The following is a 22,997-nucleotide window of genomic DNA, read 5'->3' as shown; positions in this document are numbered from 1 at the left end:
ACACTTTGCACATAAACCTGTCGATTCAATTAGGACATAGATAAATGCTGCAGACATCAGTAGTTTATTGTATGCTTAGTCCAAACACATTCAAAATGGAAACTCAAAAAATACTTTCCACCTGAAACAATGAAACTAGATTCTACTAGCATATAATGCTTAACACATTACAGCAATAAAGATGGTAATCCTTTGTCTTCTATACCTACAAAAGCCATGATGGTAAAAGCCAATTTGGTTGCTAGAGTGTGAAAAGCATTGAATATTACCATCCAAAGGGGAAAAAAAAACAAAACCACCAGCAAGAACAATAATGATAGATGAATATTTTTACTTTTGTTTCACTGAAAAGGGGACAAATGTCAAAAGTCCACAGTACTGCAGGTGAACAATCACCATGTAAACGTCTCCAGATGATGTTTTAATGTTTTCTTCATAGTATGTAAAGACTGAAGCTGAATGGCTCTTTGCTCTAATTTTCTTACATTTATTATCTGTTGTTACTTTTGGTGTCAGAACATAGTTACATCATTTTACAAGTAGCAGGGCAATACTCCTGGTTTGGGGTGTGGGTATATATACATACACACATATATGAGGGGCTTCAGAAAGTTTATGGGAAAATGGAATTAAAAGATAATGAATCTTTCTATAGACCTTTATAAGCCCCCTTGTATATGTATATATATACATATATATACAAAATGAAAATAGAATAACAAAAAATAAACACTTAAAAAGGGAATGAGGAAGAACACTGACTATAAACCACTTACTTTAAAAGCAGTTTGAATAAAGGCTTCAAAATGCAAAAGCAAGTTTATGGTAAGAACTTCAAGTACTATATCTAAATATTTAAAAGTATAAAATGTTCAAACAAGACAAAAACAGAAAAAACCCTTAAACCCCCAAAATAGAAATGTGTCTCCAAAACAATATTCAATAGTGCAAGATCTTTCTTCAAACATGGAAGACCTCATTCAAAGGGGGAACAAAACATGACAGGTTTAATTTTACTTATATTGCCCAGTACCTAAAAATAAAGTATGTGCATCATTTACTAGTTTACTAGACAGCATAATTCATAACCAGTTTTTCAAGTGCCATTTTTGTTTGTGGTTAATACAGAATGGAGAAGTCTTCCATGCTAACAATAACAAGCAGCTTTCAGTGGTCACACTTATTTATCTCACTCCTAACTTGAAACATCAGAAACTGTATGTACTGAATGCTCGAAGCATAAAATTGGTTATCCTTCACCATACTTTAGTTTACTGGAGCTTGCTATACAGACAGACATTCCAGCAGCTACAAACTTTGCTCACAGAATTGTTTAAAGATTCATGTAAAAATAAAAGATGCCATCCCAGACTTAAATGCAGAGCCACTCGGGTGCTGACATCAGTTCAAGAATTGTGCAAAATGAATGACAGTTCCCTGCCCCCCACGTAGAAAGTTCAAACACATAAGAGCTGCTGCTCTTTTCTCTGAAGAGTGCAGTGTCCTCACTTCAGGTTCACTTGCCATTTAAGGAATCTGACTGCTTTTAAAATGTCACTAAAAATGTACACGAAGTTGATTTGACTTTTCAAAGCACCTCTTAATTCTCCAATGTTCAAATTCTTGCTAAGAGAAAGTCAACGAGAGACTTACTCCAAAGAGCTGACTTCCTCCTTCCCTTCTCCCTCCCAAACACACAAGACTCCCTCCCACAGAGAACAGAGTTTGTTAACTAAAGAACAAAGTAAATAAAATGCTAGTCAATTTTACTGATTTTAAAGATACTGCAATTTTTATACAATTCAATGATTTTTCAACATTCTGCAGCTGTTTGGCTTCGCAGCACAGCAATTCATACACTATACTGTACAAAATACCAGCAAGACTGGAATGATGTATTAATAGAAGGCACCATCATGCTTATTACATTACCAGAGAACAAAAATACAGTAAAGACAATTTCACTGTACACAGCATAAAGAAAGGAAAGGGGGCAGGAGGAGTGTGTTGAGCAGCCAGCCATCCCTGTACTGAAGAGGGGCAGGTAGAAAAATCTTAGATATGGAGCTACTAAACCTGGTCTAATATTCAAGACCAAGCTTCTGAAGTTCTGAATTGTGTTATTAAGTTCATAACTAAATGGTTTCCTTCTGGAGTATACTTGTAGTCTTGTTAAGGTTTATGAGTACACACGCTGGTCACAGCAAGCAGATAAAACGCCCTCATCATCTCACCAACTATTCTTTACTGAAAAAGATGCACTTTCCCCCTGTTGCCTCCTGCTGCAGATGTCAGTATTAACGAGTTCATGAGTGCATTTGGATGAGTGCGTCACGAGTTTCTCTTGGTTTGTATTTTGAGGGGGAGTCAAGGAAAAAAAGGCAGGATTCCCCAATTGCACAAATTGCATTATTTGTGTTTCTAACATTAATAGGCAGAAACAGTCACACTTAAAACAAAATGTGCAGCAGAGGATTTTTTTTTTTTTGACTCAAGGCCCTGAATTCAGTTGGGATTATAGTTCATTTTGTTGTAGACTGTTTAAGGTATGGACATTTCTCAGTCCGCAATTCTCCAAGTCTAAATTTATAAATTAACAATGTGAATCCTGTTGTGGAATTGGGGAAATAATTTCCACCTCAATTTAACCGATAAACAAAAGATGCTTTTCACATCAAAGAAATGATCAAAAAGGCTGTGTCACATTCCAAAGCCAAAAAAAAAAAAAAAAAGAACAAGAATGCAAACACGATGAATAGTATACCACTGCCAAGACTCTGCCAACAGTGGAGCTTCAGCGACGCTGTCCTGTGAAGCGGCCTTCCATCTGTCCGGTTCCTCTTCCAGAGCCAAGTTTCTGCGCCATGCCACCTCTTGGAGGAGGCCCTCTTCCATCACGGTCACGCATCATTCCGCCACCCACGATTCCACGTGGACCACCAGGCCCCCTGTCGTTGCGCCTAATATCCCTGCGATCGTCACCACCGCCTCTGGTCTCTCGTTCTCTTGCAGCTCTTGTCTTTTTCTCTTCCACATTTAAACGGACTTCCCCTCGAAACATAATTGGCTTTAAAAAGGGAGAAAACATAAATAGGCAGATAGACATTAATAGAAAATACATTACTACTTTGCACTGATAAAACTTTTATAGAAAGCTTATTTTCCAAGTTTTCTAACCAGAAAAGTTAATGTAAAAAAATCCATATTCTTTAAAACTAACAAATCATAATTCTTTGCATAAATACCATTTCATAATGAACAACCTTTAGCTTTACCATTTTAAAAAGATTTTCTATGGTTTTAAAAATCTGCTATATTAAAAAATTAAATAAATAAAAATGTGCCGGATTAAAAAAAATGCATCCTGTTAAAGTATATACAAGAGTAATAAAATAATTATGTCTCATAAATCACTTACTTTTGCAATTAAGATTCTCTGAACTGGTTCAGAGTCATCAAAAACCACAAAACCAAAATTTGGAAGCTTTCCCCCAACACCCTTGGTATTGATGCGAAGTTCCACAACGTTTCCAAAACCTGTGAAAATAAACATTACATTCAGAGATTAAATAAATATATAACAAAACACTTTCCTGGCTTTAATTGTTCAGGATGAACCGAGCTATATTTGAAAATAAAAGTTGCAAGCTGTATACACAATGACACCTAAGGTACATTCTCTCATATAGTCTACCTCAGGAACTAGCAGCTACTTTGGTTACTCTTTTACATCTTGTTCTTTTGCAAATACAGTTACTGTAGTTTTAGGAAAACAACATATTAACACCTCCCCCAACCCCGACCATTTCTGAGACAAATGAGTTCCATCTCAGAATTTAAGACAGCTTCCTCTAGTGCAGTGGTGCTCAACCTTCCTAAAGCCACGACCCTTTTATACAGTTCCTCATGTTTTTGTAATTCCCCCAACCATAAAATATTTTCATTGCTACTTCATAGCTGTAATTTTATTACTGTTATGAATTGGGCGACCCCTGTGAAAGGGTCATTCTACCCCCAAAGGGGTCGTGACCCACAGGTTGAGAATCACTGCTCTAGATGTTTCTTCTACTATACTGAAGAAGGCCAAATCAACACTAGACACAGTGAGAAAGATCTGACAGTTCTGTATTTCTGATCAATTAAGGTGAGACTGGAAGCTAGAAGAACACACAATATACAGAGAAATATTTAAAAACAAAACACCGAATCTGCAAAAAAGTTCCATACTGCTGCTTAATTTTAGCAAAATAAACCACTTACTCATAAAGAATTCTTTCAGTTCATTTTCATCAATATCATGTGGCAAGTTACCAACAAAAAGTTGATGACTGTCTGGATAGCGAATTATTCTACGGTTGTCAGATTCATTCTGTTCAATATCTCCTCTGCCTAAGAAGAGAAAATAGAACAAACACTAGTATATACCAGCTTCACAGAAAACAATAGTTCAAAGCCATGAATGTGTAACAATCAATATTTACATTTGTTTTAGTTTAGTAAGATAGTACACTCCTTAAACAGGTGGAAGTATCTTATTAGTAGGTTAGCTAATAACATGACACTATATTGAAGAATAAAGATATATATGACTAGATTGCTGAAGTTCCTTTTTCTAGAGCGAATGGTCTGTTGACTACAGAAAATGGTATGAAAGCCAAGTATTACAGATGCATGTCTTCCTCTTCACTGAATGTTGCCATCACCATTTATCTAAGCGATGTATATTTAGGCTAATTATTTCTGAAATTCACAAATTAAACAATTACTGGTTGTATGAATGTAGATTGCAGGGGTAGTAATCTCATTTATGTACTCTTATTTCAGGGGTGTGTATACACACAGCACACTGTTCCACCCAAGAACACAAATAGATCATAATAAGACCAGCATCAGAAGAAAAATTTGTGGAATAACTATTTTTCATCTCCTCCCCAAAGCAATCTAAACATACTTAAAGAATTCAAGTAGAGATATTACATATATTAGCTAACAATGTAAACGAATAAAAATCATGGCAATTTACTTACTACCTAAGACAATCAAATTAGGAAGAATCGGAGTGTGTTTATTTGTTTATCTGTGAAGAGATAAGAGTGCTAAGTAAGAGAGTAGGTTATTGGCAGCTCAGTTTGAGTTCTTAGAACCACTGACAATAACCAATTGAAATTTGTCTTGAAAGCCTATTACACCTTCCAAATACATTATTCCAGGGGCGGTAAACCAGTCCTCCTTTAAAAGGTAGTTGGCTCTACCTGAGACTGTAATTTCAATAGGTTATCCAAACCTTTAAACAATGTACTATGAAAAGATCTGTATAGAAAGCACATTCTGCTGTTGAAAAGTTAAAAGTCTTTCTGACCTTTCCAGTGTTCAATGCTAAGGCTTTCAAAGGGCTGCCTTACCAGGCCTTGGTCCCCTAGGAGGAAAACCAGGTCGTTCCCGAGGCCGTTGTTCCCGCACACGAGGTGGCTGAGTTGGAACTTCTGGTTTAGCTTCAACTCTTGGCTAAAATATAAGAAAAAAATATTATTAAGAAATATTCTACAGGAGAAAAGTCAAGTAAAGGCAGCTATCAACAAGTCAATAGGAAGTATAATGGCAACTGTAAAATTTAATCGTGTCTTATGCATGTGAAAAAAGTTTTCTACAAAGATATTCTGTACCAATCCAGGATAGTTGGATAGGTTTTGTTTTCTCACTCAAGGTTTTAAAACTCAATATAAGATGCTTTATACAGGGTCATGGCCCCCTCCCAACAAAATTATGTCTACCCTAAAATGGCATAAAAGGTACTGCCCAAAACAAGCAAACAAAATACTACCACTACAAAAGATGCAGTAAGAGCTACTCCATGTAAACACCATGTAAATACATATGCAAACTGATAAGCCATCTATATCTTAGAAAAACAAAAGCATTTGACACAATTGTCTAGTTTCTTGCCCTTCAAATATAAAAATGTTTAGCAATATCATCTGAGTTCCCATCTTATAAACAAATCTTAGTCTCAAACTCACAGGGGCAGTTCTACCCTCTCCCACAGGGTTGCTATGAGTTGGCATCAAATTAATGGCACTGAGCTGGTGTTTGTTTTTGTTTTTTTAAGGAAGGAGGGGAGATATAGCAAAAATATACTTTTACTAAAATTAAGTTTTAAAATAAAGAAACAAATATAATAAAAGAAGTCCCTTAGATGCCTACTATTCTTCCTTAAAGGAAAGGTGTACATTTATTTAAGTACTGACCCAGTAACTTTCCTCAACTGCATTTGGGGTTTAGGGTGGGGGTGGGGAAATATGCTCTGTTATGAGGTTTTCCATTAAGTTTTTGTTAAAAGCTAATTAAACCATATATTTAACTGTTTTAAAAACATTCTCATCTGTGATGACCTTTTTTCATAATATAATGACATTTTAAATCTTCTCCAACCTCTTCAGGTCTACTATTGCCCAAGTAGGGACTTAAAAAAGTTTGTCAAACATAGAATTGGAAGACAATGGGATTTTTCCATGAATTGTTTGAAGCCCCCGTCTTATTTATGGCCCAATAAAGAGACGATATAGAAACCCTGAAAACATACCAAAAACCCAGTAGGTTATGGCAAATCATTATGTTTTCAATTCAGAAAGCTAGAAATTTCAGTTCAATCTTTATGGGTGATCATCTCTGAGGCTCTCAGTCCAGGGAGTGGCTCAAACTCTTTCATCATCTAGATAACTAGATGTTATAATTTGTAAGATCAGTGATAAAACTGACTGTAAAGAAATATTTCTTTCAAAAATAGCAATTTGTTGACGATGATTTTTTTTATATACTGCAATCAAGTGTATTATAGTTCTAATCCTAAAGCATTCTTAACAAGATTTCTTCCCCAAATTCTGTTTCTCATCATGTACATTTCCCATTCCTTCAAAATGAATTTGCTCCCAATATTCTTAAAAACAAATTTATTGCTCATCATTTTCAAATAATTTTATCGATGTATTAATATAAGGACCATAGCTAATTAATTTCTACATCATCCAATACAGTATCATTCGACACTAATCTTCAGTAACTATTAGTTTAAACTAAATTATTGTTTTAGTTCTCTTACCAAAATATGTAGGAGAATATTCTATGTCTAACAAGGGACCACTGGTATGTATTGAGTTCAATACTATAAAATAACTTGGTTCAAAACATTTTGTTCAAAGTTCAACAAAAGCTAGAAAATCATAACAACTGAAAGTGTATCTTTATGCTAAAAATTCAGAAAAACCTTAAGACTCAGTCATCCAATCTACATGCTATTAATAAAGTGCTTGAGGCCCTGGCTGATTTATTCAACGTCCTTTCAAAACTGAATACCAACACAAAAGTAACTACACAAACAGGGAAAAGAGTCTTTCCTCAGCTTTTAAGGATTAAAACATACAGACCAATAATTTCTAACATTTTACAAATAAATCATACCATTAACTTAGCAACCTGACTTTCAAGTAGATAACAGATCATTGCCACGCAAGAAAAATATGAGACCAAAAACCTAACAATGCTCCTTTCAATAAAAGGTTAATTTATCTTAATTAAGCTACTTGTGATTTTAAGGCCCAATGTAGTGATTAAAACAAGTTACTCCAAACAGACAAAATGTATGTTCACGTAACAAATCCCACAGAAGCAGGCCATCCAATATGAAATGGGAAAAGTACCAAATCGAGTCACGTACAACCAGAACTAACACACAGTCCTACGACATAAGCTATTGAGATAAAGTACTCAATTTCCAACAAAACCTTTTTACCAAAAAATTAGCTCACCATCTTAATTCATGCCTACCATTTTATTAATGCTAAAAGGGTAAGGAAATAGATACTATGCCAAAACAACAAAATGGGTCTATTAAAAATATAAGTCTAAAGAGATTAGAGAGCTCTTTAAAGTTGAATTTTTGAAGATTTATTTCCAAACAAGGGGTGGAGGTTAGGAAATATAGTATACTTTCCTTACAATTTGAAAATTAACTTAGAAATACTCAAATCTTTGAAAAAACAACAACCAAACACTAGCTTACATTCCTAGGCAATAGGGACACAACGTAATTTAGGGGTGGTATTAAATATGAATATTCTTCTCTGGTGTGAATATAGATGTGTTCCCTTTCAGTAAGGGAATATGGAATATTTGTTTTACACTATAGGTTTGCAGTGGCCACATAGGGATTCTAGAGTCAAACTGTATAAATTAAAAATCCATCCATTACCACTTACAATAGCTGTCTGATGAGTTACTGACCTTCACTCTAGTTCTTATTTTTCCTATCTACAAAATGACAATGAATATTAAGCGCTTATCACAATGACTGGCATAAGAAGCATTAGCAATTTTAATTTATAACTCACAAAAAGAAAGCAAAAGTGTCACTAATTCTAAGAACGAATATTCAAAGGACCTATAAGGTCTTCAGATATGTTGAAAAACACAAGCAACACTAATAGGCCAACCAGTTTTCTTATTTAAGAGAAAATTATGATATGTATCTCTCAAGTGGCCACTCAACATTTATCTTAATGGTATAATGGGGCCATGTGTTCTATTTATGTGACTGGTTATAACGAGCGCCAAAGATTACTAATTACTAGCTACTTTTGAAATCCAATATTTCACTGTATGGTGTATATAAAACATATATGTAAACTGACTTTTATGTGCCCTAAATCACTTTAAGTTTGCTTTTCCTATAATGTAGTTTGACTTAAAATGCAGAGAAAGATTTTGACACTCTTGAACTATGCCTAAAAATTAGACATTTCAGGTAGCTGGTGTCTCATTTCCATGTTTTTGGAAGCTCTGAAATGGGGAAGATAACAGACAAAAAGCAGAACACTGGAACCACCAGTTAGGGTGACTACTACAGTCATAAGTTGGTACAGGCTTCAACTAAATGGTGTGAACCACTTACGGACTGAGAGCTTAGGCACTATATATGTTAAAAAATTTGTGTGTGTGTATGTTTGATTTTTAAGGAATGATTCTTGATAACGCTTTTCCAAACTTCTCCCATGGGTTAATGAAAAGCCAAAAAAATTTCCTGCTAAATAAAAAACAATTTTTAAAAAAGAAAGTATTGTTAAGAAGCCTTTTAGATGCTAGTAATATATACTGGAAAACCAACTTAATCAGTATTTCACACACCCAAACCCCAATACCACCTATGTAGATGATGAATGGAGATATTTGGCCTTTAAAATGGGTGCATTTACATTTAATACATTTAAATTGTTTGTATATTTTATCCATATTTCCTGGATTGATTCAATTTTAAAAGTATTAAAGAGAGAAGCAATTTGCAATGTAACAAGGATACAATCCAAGGTGTTCACAGATGGGTTACCTGTGAGACTGGTGCTTTAACATGGGGTGGAATTCCAGAGGAAGAAACAGTACCACTAGGAGGCAGGTTTTTACTGGTCACTGAAGCCCAGGAGAAAGCCTGCAGGAAATGCAACAAACCTAGACTACTAATCAAGGAAAACCACCAACATTCCTATAGGGAAACTTCCAAATATTTATAGTTTCTTTTCATTTCTAAACTATTGCTCTATACTGGAGGACTCCTGAAAAGGCACACACACACATGCCAGTCTATGTGCCAGCTTTCAAAATCTCATTATGCAAGATTATTTATGGCTATATGCTTTGAATTATTAAGTAAAAATACAAGCAAGTTCCTACATACTCTAAGTAGATGAGGAAAGTGGCAAACAAAACCACTAAGAACTACCAATGCTAGAAAGTCTGAACCTAATAGAAGCAATTTCCCCCCCTTTTTGGGGAAAACAGGTAAGAAGGTGTTGAGGGAAGGGAAGCATAGAAGGAAGAGAGTACTTGCTGGAACTTTAACAGACATTCACAAGTTCACAAAAGGAGAACACAGTTCTCCTCTCACCCAGATATACTTTAACCTCTCCTTTATAGAAAGATAAAAGAAGTTTTCGGTAGGCTTAAATGATATGCTATGAGTGTCACTCATCTTTGCAATAGTTTAACTGATGTGGAAATTGGTCCCATTCAAAACAGAACAAAAAAGTGACAGATACATCCCTCATTTTAATAATACACCAACTTGTTTAAGTTGGACTCCTGGTGATAAGTGTAAATTTGCATCTATGCTCAAAGGACTTACTTCATAATGTAAGAGGAACTGAGAGCCTTCTATATGAACCTGAATAATCTCACATTTATCAACACTGTATACAAAAAACTAAATTTCAGTCATACTTAGACGTGTTTTCCAAAGGGGGGGGGGTTCCTCAAGATAACAAAACCTCAACCTCTTTTATATACATAAAACATTGTTTTCTACATTAAGCTATTTAAATAACCGAACAAAGGACATGCTTCATTAATGGCATAATATATGAAAATGTGGTGTGCTATAGGCCTAAAGAAGTTTCCTTTGATCTAACCTTTGGTGGTTCTTGTGGTAGAGAAACAGGTTCCGCAGGAGGAGGAGAAATAGACTTCTCTAATTCTTCTAAGTTTTTCTCCTCCACTTGTGGTTTCAGTTCTTCAGTTTTTGTTTCAGATTCTGGCTCAGGTTCTGGGTCATGAGAGGCTTCTTCTAAAGGTTCCTCTATGCCATTACTACAATAAAACATTTTGTGCATTTTTCAGTATGAGTGAAATGATCAATTAAAATAAGATAAATTTCAATTTGTCTGTATGGGGCATAACTAGTCATATACCAATAACGTATTAGATATAAGTGCTTTACAAGTTCAATGGGGTAGAAAACAAGGAATTATAAGACACTGAAATTTTCCCAAGAACTTTTTGAAGCCCGTGTATCTATCAGGAGCTTTGAAATCAAAGTCCAATGAAAAAAATGAATTTTTCAACCTTACCATGCTAAAACATATTAAACTACTTACCGTATATACTCAAGTACAAGCCGACCCAAATATCAGCCAAGCCACCTAATTTTACCATAAAAACTGCATTAAAAATGTGCTTAAAAAACTCGACTTATCCATGAGTATACATGGTAAAATGTTTATCTTGGTGTTAACTATTTCATGAAAAAATAAGATAAAATGTTAACTAACTCTGTGCTCTCCTAAAACAAATCTGTATTACCACTAAGGGATAACTGTTCTACACTAAAAAGTATGTTCACTTTTTTAATTAAACAATTCTTTCAAAATGGTCTGCATATACATAGTAGGTATACAAATAACTATTACAATCAGCAGTTGTAAGAAATATCTATTTACAACAATAATCCTAGTTATAAAAGACACACTGCAACTAAATGCTAGTTCACACCAAATTTAACTCCACAAACATTCTTACGTCACAGGGTGAGCTTCATAGTAACCACTACTGGCATTTTCCTGAACAGGTTCAGGAGATGGTTGCCTTTCTTCTTGCTCCTCTTCTACTTCATCTTCTGACTCTGACAATACACAATGCATCACACATCTCTTTTAAAGAAGCTAAACACAATTTTTGATACATGTTTATTATGCTTAAGGAAGTAAAGGAAAACTTATGACAGCAAGCAATTACAACATTGTTACTCATTCTCTAAAAGTTAAAAACCAAAAACTGAAGCGCAAATAGGATGAAGTTTGAAAATGATGGTAATCTATATTTAAATATTTACTAGTGGGAAAGGATGAAGTGGATTCTCCACAAATCTATTCAATGGAGAATCAATACCAACAACAAAAAATGTGGACATAGGGGCAAGTTATGGTAAAACCCAAGACTTTGTGGGACTGGTTTTCTGGAAGGCCTGGTCTCATGGGACACCTTGGTCAAGTGGCTTAATACAGTTCTCATAAAGCTATGCTTGACATCCTAGTTTGGTAGACAGTGTCAAGGGTCTAAATGTTTGTGAGTGGCCTTCTAAGATAAAACTATTGTTCTCTACTCAAAGTAGAAACTAGTCTACAGGACAAATATCCTACCCAAAACCAGAGGACCTCATTGACCCTGAAGGCCGGAAGAGCCTCGCTACCACTACCAACCTGTTCTAACTAGGGTTACAACAGATGAAGCCAGATAGGAGCAAAACGTGGAATAAACGGTGGAACAGATCACACTCATGTGCAGTGAAGAATTTAACCAATGTTGATGAATAATTTGTGTAGACCTTGTTAACTGGTAGCCTTGACTACTGTAAAAAGCTTCAGTACAAACACAAAATATTTGAGAAATAATGACAAAGCAAACACTTTTTATCAATAGAGACCAATTAAATATAGCCACAGAATAACACAGCCAATAGGGATAAATCAACTGTGAGAAAGAAAGCTCTAAGCTAGCCTAATTCCATTTTGTACAGTAATCAGTTTGCTAAATACACCATAAAGCCAAACTCACTGCCATCAAGTGCATTCTGGCTCATAATGACCATACAGGGTAGGATAGATCTGCCTCTGTGGGTTTTTAAGATGCTAATTATTTATGGGAGTAGTAAGCTTAATCTTTTTCCTGCACAGTGGTTAGTGCTTTCAAATGATGATGATGTGTGTAACCAATACATAACAACTACATAACCAGGGTTCCTTTAGCTCAGTAAATAGGTACATATAGAAGATGAGACTAAGGGAAACTTTCTCACTGTCTGTGCTACATTAGTTTTTGTTTGTTTTTAATTATTTTATTGGGAGGCTCTAACAATTTTATGAAAACCCATCATTCAATTGTATTAAGCACACTTGTGTGTGTATATATATATATACTGCCATTAACATTTCCAAAACATTTTCTTTCTACTTGAGACTTTGGTATCACGTACTATACTAGTTTTGTAATGCTGGTTTCTGCATAATTTCATATAATCAACATCTATTTTATACCAGGGGGAAAAACGAGCGGAAAAACAGTGTGACTCGGTTACAAAACAAAGACAATTACATTTCATACTTCCCATGACCATAAACAGAGAGCCCTTCCACCTTGCAAATAACCTCACCTTCATCGAGTTCTGGTTCAGAATCACCAAACACTTCATCTTCATAGCGAAACATATCATTGTGAACATAAAACTTATTTGGAACAGAACCCTGTAAGAAAACAACATCCACATAATTCCATAAATATCAATAAATTTGGCCTTATATAAAGGTAGCTAATTACAAAACATATATCTCAATTTTTATATATTTTTTAAAAATACAAGCGTACCTTGGAGATATTGTGGATTCAGGTACAGACCACTGCAATAAAGCTAGTGTTGCAATGAACTACAAGTCACACATTTTTTTTTTTCCAGTGCACATAAAGTTTTGCTTACAGTATACTAGTCTATTATTAAGTGTTATGTAGCCATTATGAATACATTTGAAATATTGTAATAATTACCCATATGTAACACAGGGACATAAAGTGAGTATGATATGGGAAAAACAGCACCAATAAACTTGCTCAATGCAAGACTTCCATATACCTCCCGTTTATATAAAACACATTATCAGCGCATTGCATTGAAACCAGGGATGCCTGTTAAGTACACTCAAGATAATTTTTCCAAAGTTGAACATGCTGTGCTGTTAATTTAAACTAAATTGAATCATTCGAAGATTGTAACTCAAGAAAGGACTACTCAAAATTAAAACACTGAGACCAATTAATGAGTCGCAATGTTACATTTTGTTTGCAAAATGCAAACTGTTAAAGATTGAAAAAAACAAATCTGTAAGAGAGCAGATTAGCCAGATACTTTCCCTTGAAGCTGATAGCGGATTTAAACCCTTTGACTTAAGCAGTCCAATGCTTATCAGGTAACTCCACAAGGGCTCCTTAAATAGAACAATAGTCATCTATTATTTCTGTAAACTATTCACATGCACAGGTGTCACATACAAACTCAAATCATATCAAGTTTTAATACAAAAATTTCAAATAGCAACATGTGAATTTAAACCTAGTAGAAGAAACACTAGGAACATTTTAACCAACTAGAAACAGCCAAATGAAATAGAAATACATAGTGAAACAAAAACTCACTTCAGGAGCCAGGACAAACGTTTGCATAAACTTCCTCTCTGGTTGTCCACTGTTAGACAGTAAGCCCATGACCTGAACAACTACTCCATCACTCAAGGTTGCATGAGCATCCACGTGACGAATTTTAGTATGACATTCACTGAAGTTCAGAGATAATACTTTGTGATGTATATCCTTTATCAAGGAAGAAAGAGGAAAAACCACTTATAATACTGTGTTACCTACTACATTCCCCTAGTGACTTCATTACAATTCCAGAAGATTAACCATTTACTCTTTCTGCCTCATATACATCCACTGCACCATCCTTCATTCTTGAGCACCACACCAGATGATTTCCTGACGGGTCTCTGATGTTATGAGGAGCCTTCAACAATTTCTTGGAAAAGTCTATTACATTTAGATTCCATTTCTCCACGGACTTTTTGAAGTCTACTCCCACTCCAGTATGCAATAACCTAGGTTCTTCCACTTTTTTGTAATATTTGGTAATAAATCGTTGACAACAACTAATTTTACTTATAGTACATGTTTACTAAGGCCATTTCTACTTACAATTGCCACCCTACCCCCAAACATTGCGAGGTCAAATCCTACACTTCAAAATCTTTGTCTGTAAGTCATATGGAGCATAAAGGTCTGCATTTCTATATACGTAATACAATGTCACAGTATAATGCCTCAGTTGTTTCTTATATAAAATACAATATAAAATACAATGCATCCTACCTTCTCTTTTGTATCAATTCCACACCAACCTGGATACTTAATAAGAGCTCAAAGCCCCTCTGGCAATTATTGAAACAATTTCCAGTTACAATTAATGACCATTTCTGGAATGGAAAAATCTATAGCCACAAAAAGGCTATTTTTCAAATATTTTTCTTAACACAAAACATCTGAAATATGTATGAAACTGAAACTTACATTTTGACCATAAACAGCTTCTTGGGGCTTTCCACTAGCATCTACTCCACCATGAACATAGGAAGAATTCCTGCCATAAAACCTGTAAAACCGTCAATAACTAGTGATTAACACTGAATCTGCACAAAGTCTCAGAGGCAGTAGAGTCCTGGTGTCAAACAGACCTAGGCTCCAGCCCTGGCTCTGTCACTAATTAGTTGTGTAATCTTAGGTTAGAGTTACTTAAGGTCTTTTTATTTTTCTTGGTAAAGTTCCGTTTCCTAGGTTATAAAACACGAACAGTTAACTACTCCATAGGGTTGTTGCAAGGATTCAATGAGATCATGCACACAGAATGCTTAGTATAGCGCCTGGCAAACTAAGCAGACAACCATTAACTATTCCCATCTAATTCTTAAATGGAACAATTGAGGTAGGTATTCAAAGTATATAATAAATACTAACACTATAGCAATAGACCAATTTCTATTTCGTTCAGATAGAAAACAGCAACCAAAAAGCCACCAGATGGTTCTGCTTAATATTCTACTCAGAATTCCAAATGATGACTAATTCCAAAGGATTAAACTAAAATAATTCAGAGAGTCAAAATCTACTTTAACATCTAATTTTTCATTAATGTTTTCGATAAATTGTTTCCTTGATATTACCTAAATAGAAATAATAGCTTTTACAATTAATGTTATCAAAGAAACAAAGCTATTTTTTTTTCCTACCAAGAGACACAAACGCCTTTTACTAAGTCTTTCCTTTATGCCAGGCAGAGGTCTCACTGTACTATATCCATCCTTTAACCCTAACAACCTCATGAAATAAAGGCTATTATCCCAATTTTACAAATGAGCAGACTGAGGTTCAGAAGAGGTTAAAATAACTCACCTAAGGTCACACACCTACTAAGTGGGAGAGCTTAAGACTCGAACCCAGTCTGGCTCCAGAGTCCATGCTTTAAAACCTGTATTATTTTTAAGTTTATGTTATATTCTCTCATATAAAACTGGCAAGCATGTAAACTGGTATTTTTTTTGGAGGACAACTTGGCAATATTTATGTATATATATGAAAAGCCTTAGAAATGATCATACCTTTGATGAAACAATTCCACTTCTAGGAACTTATCCTAAGGAAATAACTAGAAAGGTGCACAAAAATGCATGTTTAAGGATATTCAATACAGTGAGATGTTTATAACAAGTGAAAACTTACAAACATCCTAAACTTCCATCATTAATTAGGGAAATGATTAAATAAGCAAAGCATAAAACAGAAGAATTCCATGCTGTTGTTTAAGAATGATGGTGTAATCCTCACTGTTTTAAATTTTACTTTCTGTAACTACAAAAATAAATGCTCAAAAAAAATAAAAATAAATGCTTACTATAAAAGAAAAAAAAAGCTAACACCAGATGTCAAAAAGACCAAATTTAAGAGTAAAAAGGCCCTACACTAAGTCTATTCTCCCCACTCCCTCATATACATTGTCAACAAAAATGCCTTCATTTTAGATTAAGGAAGAGGGTGTGGGAGACACATTAATTGTCCTTTATATAGTCTCTATTTCAGTATAATAGCATGGTTGGGCTCTGGAGTCAGAACTGGGTCTGAATAATGGCTATAGCTAGCTTATTCATTTCCTGAGAGATCTTAGATGAATTATCTAATTACAAAATCTCCCTGCCTCAGTTCTCCCATCTGTGAAGTGAGATAATGAAAATATCTACACCTTATAACTGTTAGAGATAATATACATATGTATGTAAAGTGCATATAGAAAACATGCGTGTAGAAAAAGGAATGTGCCTCTTAACAGCCTATGCAGAATGAAGTGCCAATGAAATCCGTAGCTCACACTTGGCTAATGTGTTCCACAATACACTAAACACCTGTGGAAGCTGGATCTGGCATTCGATAGAAACCTACCTAATATGGAGTGATTAGAAAAGTGGTGAGACCGCGCCCTGTTAAAGATGGAAAACATGTAAGACAGAAAAAAACCAGGTAGTCCCACCAGGTTCTGGTTTTCACACGTTTCATGTACTTACAATGTACATGATAAATCGGTTCTCTGTAAGAATTCTACGTACTAAGATACACCGTAAAAGAGCACAAATAATCACCACTTACATTTTCCTCCAGAATATAAATCAGTTTTGTTTTATCTCCAGAAAAAATAGGCTATACAAGTCCTATTCTTTCCAAGACAGTAAATAAAGCTACTGTTACGGTTTTACCAAATACCAATATTATTTGGCAGATAAAAATACTTTAAGTATCATTGCTCTTTGATATAAAGTTCTGTCTTGCACACGCGCACGCACACACACACACACACACCCCTTTAAGTACCCTCACTTAACTGAACACTGGGTAAAGGAACTTAAGACATTTGAACCTAATGATTTCCGTTGTACATTGCAACCATTTAGTTGGTCAGGCCTAAGATTAAAAAAAAAATGTAAAATACCCAAGTCCCTACTAGTTAAGAAGATATACATAATAAAACATCGGATATGGTTTAGAAACATTTGGAAAGATACTGTTGGGGCATAAACTAAAGAAAAACCATTTAAACATATTTAAGAAAAACTGGTAAGAAATTCATTTAAAATTTACCTGTGTAAATATTCTGGAGCTTTATTCAGCAAAGTATAGTATTGCCTCACAAACTCCCGCCCTACAAGCAGCGGACTGGGTTTCTCCATAACCATTTCTTTGCTGCACAATGTCAAATGCTGAGGGAACAAAACACAAAAATAACACCATTCATTTTTTGCAATGATTATATGATAAATTCTGGCTACATAAGTGGGTATAATGAAATTAGTATCATTTACTAAAAGGTAATTTACAAAAACAACAAATTCCCAACAACTACTGGTAGCCCCTAATATTTGCATCTGTCCTTTGCCTCTACTTCTTGATCACCTCACACAGTAGGTTCAGTAGCAAGCCTGTTTTCTTTCCTTTTCCCATAAGTTGAGTGCTGCATCAGACGAAGAACACAAAAACCAAACATTTCTGTTCACAATGTCTTTGGTCTTTTGGGATCATAATCTCCTATCCTTGGAATTCCAATGGTTTATTTTGATAACTAGAAAGCATGCACAAGTCAGGAGGCATTCATTGGAGGTTGCATGGATCATGGGGAAAATATTTTGAGATATGTATCCTTTTCTCTTTTTCTGGTAATTAATTTCTTTTAAATGGTGACAATGAAAAAAATAAATAAGAAATGAAATAAAGTGATGGCAATGATTACCATCAGCCACAATACTTGTAGGTGTTTTTTTTTACATTTGGTATAGTTCTTTCCAAAAATTTTCCCTCAATAACTACATGTACAGAAAGTATTGAGTATGGAAAATGTGATACTCTGGTGAACCTTCAATGAGCTTACAGTCTGTTAAAGATTATGCATAGACAGGATATTCCGTAGAACAGGGTAGTTGTTATAACAGAAGAATTGTCTGTTAAGCTGACACCTCAAAGATAATAAAGATCAAGGCAAAGAATAAAAATAGAATAAATGTTCTCACTATTTACTGACTTCCCATTATAGCAAAAATTACAGTAACATTAAAATGAATTTACACCAGGGATAGACAACAGAAAAGTGGGTGAAGGGAGATGTCGGACAGTGTAAGATATGACAAAATAAATTATCAAGGGTTCATGAGGGAGGGGAGAGAAGGGAGGAAGGGGAAAAAAATGAGGAGCTGATACCAAGGGCTCAAGTAGAAAGCAAATATTTTGAGAACGATGATGGCAACAAATGTACAAATGTGCTTGACACAATGGATGCATATGTATGGATTGTGATGAGTTGTACGAGCCCCCAATAAAATGATAATAAATAAATAAAATGAATGTACAAGAGTTGATTGTGTACTTCTCAAATTAAGATAATACAATCAAGCATGCTTTCCCCAATACACACTTACATGTTTCCTAAAGTGAGCAATACCACTGGGGATAAGGGTGGGAGAGGGGCTTCAAAAGAGAGACCTACCCTTTATCCTGGATTGTGGGCTATAAATGTTTTAAATTGCCAGGGTGTCCTGAGTAATTTTCTTTTCTGAGGGAATGGTAGATCAAATAATTGTCTGAGAATCTATGTTTTAAACAAACACAAATTTCACAACCAAAGAGAGCCCACCATAATCATTACAATGTGACATTGTTCACAATCAATGTAGGTACCAAATAGTGAAAACTACATCCAACACTGTTCCTTTTTAAACATATTAATCATTCTACTGGGGGAGGGTATCTGACAAATCTTATAACAATCCGTCATTCAATTGTATTAAGCACATTTGTACATATGTTGCCATCAACATTTCCAAAACATTTTCTTTCTACTTGAACCCTTGGTATCAGCACTCGTTTTTCCTCTCCTTCCCCCACCCTACCAGCCTCATGAATCCATTTATATATTATTGTTATTTTGCGTCTTACACTGTCCATTGTCTCCTTTCATCCCCATTTCTCCAACACTGTTCTATCAAGTCAGTTCTGCAGAATGAAACACTTCCTGGTCCTGCCTATCATCCTTACAATTAATTATATTTGAGTTCACTGTTGCAGCTACTGTGCCAACCTATCTTGTTGAGGGTTTTCCGCTTTTTGGGGGTTTTTTTGTTGTTGATGTTGCTTGTCCTTTACATATCAAACATGATGTCCTCTCTTCAGGAAATGCTCCCTCTGATAACACAACATCAAAGTATGTGAGACAAAGTTTCACCACTCATGCTTCCAAAGAGGCATTCTGGTCGTACTTCTTCCAAACCAGTTTTCTTCAGCCTTCGGCCAGTGCGTGGTACATTTAATACAATAGCTTAGGTCAGGTACACCTCAGTCCTTTGCTTTTTCAACAATTTAAATAGGTCACTTACAGATTTGTCCAGTGCAATATTTTGCTTCGTTTCTTGACTGCAGCTTCCATAAGCATTGTGTTCAAATAAGTGAGAATCCTTAGCAACTCCAATCTTTTCTCCATTTAATCATAATGTTGCTTATTGATCTAGTTGTGTCTTTTGTTTTATATTAGATGTAATCCATACAGAAGACTGCAATCCTTGATTTTCATCATCAGCATGTGCTTCAAGTCCTCCACATTCTTCAAGCAACAAGCCTTGCCATCTGCATATCACGGGTTTTTAATGTGCACTCCCTACAATCCTGCACTGAATTCTTCATGTAGTCTAGCTTCTCAGATGATTTGCCTAACAGGATAAATAAGTATGGTGAAAGGATATAACCCTGACACACTTACTCATTTTAAACCATGCAATATCCCACTGTTCTGTTTGACCAGTTGTTTCTTGGTCTAATATACAGGGTTGGCATGAGCATAATTAAGTATTCTGAAATTTCTCTTCATTGTGTTAGTATCCATAACTTGTTAGGATATCCCAGGTGCCATGTCTTCTTCTGAATCTGGCTTGAGTTTCAGGGCATTCCCAAACACAGACTCTGTATTCCTTCCACTTTCTATAGATCCTTCCTATATCATTCAGTAATTTCACATATTGCAACCCAAGGCTTCAATTTTTTCTTCAATTCTTTCAGCCTGAGTAGTACCTAGTGTTTTCTTCCTTTTTGGTTTTCTAACACAAGGTCTTTGCCATTGAGTCATTTCTGAATCAGAGACCTTACAGAAAAGGGTAGGAATGTCCTTGTGAATTTCTGAGACTAACTCTTTACAGGAGTAGAAAACTTCATATTTCTCCTGCAGAGTCGCTGGTGGTTTTGAACTGCTTAACTTGCTGCTAGTAACTAACTCAACATGTAATTATTCAAACTCACTGCCATTGAGTCGATTGTAACTCATGGTAACCCTTTGAAACAGGACAGAACTGTCTGGTGTGGGTTTCTGAGGCAGTAACAAGTCTCATCTTTCTCCTATGGAGAACGGTGGTTTCCAACTACTGACCTTGTGGTTAGCAGCCTAATGCTAGTGCATGTGTAACCACTACTTTCTGTGATACGGTGTCATTTCATTACAAATTTCCCATCACATTCATAAATTATTTATTTTCCCACCATTTTTGCCACTTCCATAGCTCTATAAAATAACCACCGCCACTGAGGTCAATTCCAAATCACACAAGACCCTATGAAGGGTCTCGACCCTGTCAGTCTTTATATGACTTTACAGAAAGCTTCATCTTTCCCTGTGAAGCAGCTGGTGGTTTTGAACTAATGACCTTGAGGTTAACATGTTTCCCAACAACACCACCAGGTCTCCTTTTTTATATCAAAGATAGGTCAAAATATAATGAAATTTTAGTATAAGTATTTGAGAAGTTTATACAAAACTCACTACCATCCAATTGATTCCAATTCATAGTGACCCTATAGGAAAGAGTAGAACTAACTACTCCTGTGGGTTTTGAAGATCCTAATTCTTTATAGCAGCGGTTCTCAACCTGTGGGTCTCGACCCCTTTGGGGTTTGAACGACCCTTTCACAGGGGTCACCTAAGACCATCGGAAAACACATTTCCAACTGTCTTATTAGGAACCTAGACACTGCGCCTCAATCCATCTCCAGGCCTGTCTACCCACATGCAGATGCACCCACATGAGTCATGCCAACCCCATTACATACACCCTGTACAAATATAGGTTTATGTGACAGGGTTGGTGCCATAATGTACTTATGCAGACCAGTCAGTCACACGTGTAGAAAGCAGCAGTGGTGGAGGTAAAACAACACTTCATGAATTATAATTACTGGGTAAACGTAAAATCATGTACTGTAAAATCATCAACCACTGCAAAAAAAAATCTGTACCACGGGAACTTATCTGGATGCTGATCTGTCCTTTTATATTCAGCTGTGGTTGATGTGAATACTGCCCCTTGTGATAGTAACAGGTATGTAAAAAAAAAAAAAAAAACCAGAATGGTATATCATAGGAAACTTTAATGAACTGATGAACTGTATTGACTGAACTATGCCATGTATCATCCTTCATATTATTAAAGTTCTTGTTATATATTATTTTCATTAACAAACCATCCCATGACAATGGATCGTGTAGAGAAAAATGTTAAGAAAAGAAAATATAGTGAGGATTTTTTACAGTATGGTTTTTACCTCAATAATTAAAGCAGGAATTGAGAAACCACAATGTGTTATTTGTTGTGAAGTTCTTAACAGCTGAATCTATGAAGCTGAACAAATAAACGCTATTTTGATAGCAAGCATCCGAGCTTTGCCGGCAAAGATGCCAACTATTTTAGAAGCAAAGCTGATGGACTCAAGAAAGCCAGACTTGACACTGGTGGCAAGTGCCACAAACAAAATATACCAGCCATTGAAGCTTCCTATTTGGTGGCTCTCAGAATCACCAAAGCTATGAAACCTCACACCACTGCTGAAGATTTACTGTTGCCAGCAGCCAAAGACATTGTTTGAGTTATGATCGTAGACATATTTGTTAAGAAATTTGAGTGTAACTAACGACATTGTCCGCAGAATAGATGACATACCTGCTTAATCCAGGAAATGAAATCTGCTCCACTTCCAATATTTAGCACCCAGCTTGATGAATCTACAGATGTAGCAAACTGTTCAGTTACTGGTTTACTTGAGGTATATTAATGATGGTGACTTTAAAGATGAGTTTCTTTTTTGCAAACCTCTTGACATGACAACTACTGCACATGATGTATTTGACACAGTTGGTTCATTCCTGAAAGAGCCTAAGATCTCTTGGGGAAAAGTTTGTGGTGTTTGCATAGATGGTGCTCCAGCTAGGCTAGGATGTCAATCTGGATTTCAACATTTGGTACTGAATGTGTCACCGAAAGTGATCAGAACTCACTGTGTGATTCGTCGGCAAGTATTAGCAACGAAGACGCTGCCACAGAGTTACAAGAAAGTACTGAAAGCGTCATAAGCTCTGTCAATTTTGTAACAGCTTTCCAAATCTACACCCAGATTCCGACTTGCCAGAAGCCCATTCACGGTCAAAGTTGAAGATGTTCCTGAGACAGCACAAGAGCTGTTCATTGAACTTATGAACAGCGAAGCAGCGAGAACTGATTTCGCTACAATGC

The 22,997-nt window shown here is 35.5% G+C and overlaps 1 protein-coding gene across 2 annotated transcripts in view; it reads right to left on the bottom strand.

The window, feature by feature from the left end:
- Positions 1 to 1,749: 1,749 nt before the first annotated feature.
- G3BP2 (G3BP stress granule assembly factor 2) overlaps positions 1,750 to 22,997 on the bottom strand; it is a 33,996-nt gene continuing 12,748 nt past the window's right edge. The window contains exons 2-12 of one of the 2 annotated variants that reach the window (XM_004703205.3): positions 17,542 to 17,660; positions 14,929 to 15,010; positions 14,002 to 14,175; positions 12,968 to 13,058; positions 11,338 to 11,440; positions 10,452 to 10,629; positions 9,377 to 9,475; positions 5,403 to 5,505; positions 4,261 to 4,389; positions 3,419 to 3,537; positions 1,750 to 3,067 (exon numbers count right to left, since the gene is read on the bottom strand). In XM_004703205.3, coding sequence (XP_004703262.1) covers positions 2,795 to 3,067; positions 3,419 to 3,537; positions 4,261 to 4,389; positions 5,403 to 5,505; positions 9,377 to 9,475; positions 10,452 to 10,629; positions 11,338 to 11,440; positions 12,968 to 13,058; positions 14,002 to 14,175; positions 14,929 to 15,010; positions 17,542 to 17,636 — 1,446 coding nt within the window. In that variant the 5' untranslated portion in view covers positions 17,637 to 17,660 and the 3' untranslated portion in view covers positions 1,750 to 2,794. The remainder of the gene's footprint in view (positions 3,068 to 3,418; positions 3,538 to 4,260; positions 4,390 to 5,402; positions 5,506 to 9,376; positions 9,476 to 10,451; positions 10,630 to 11,337; positions 11,441 to 12,967; positions 13,059 to 14,001; positions 14,176 to 14,928; positions 15,011 to 17,541; positions 17,661 to 22,997) is intronic. The other variant, XM_004703206.2, reaches the window with a different exon arrangement.

Source organism: Echinops telfairi, unplaced genomic scaffold (assembly GCF_000313985.2).
Source record: "Echinops telfairi isolate 266 unplaced genomic scaffold, ASM31398v2 ScPeMD7_7468;HRSCAF=8506_0, whole genome shotgun sequence".
In the NCBI taxonomy this organism is placed as follows: domain Eukaryota; kingdom Metazoa; phylum Chordata; class Mammalia; order Afrosoricida; family Tenrecidae; genus Echinops; species Echinops telfairi.
The sequence above is the reverse complement of the archived record's forward strand: the minus strand, read 5'-3'. Positions and strand labels throughout refer to the sequence as shown.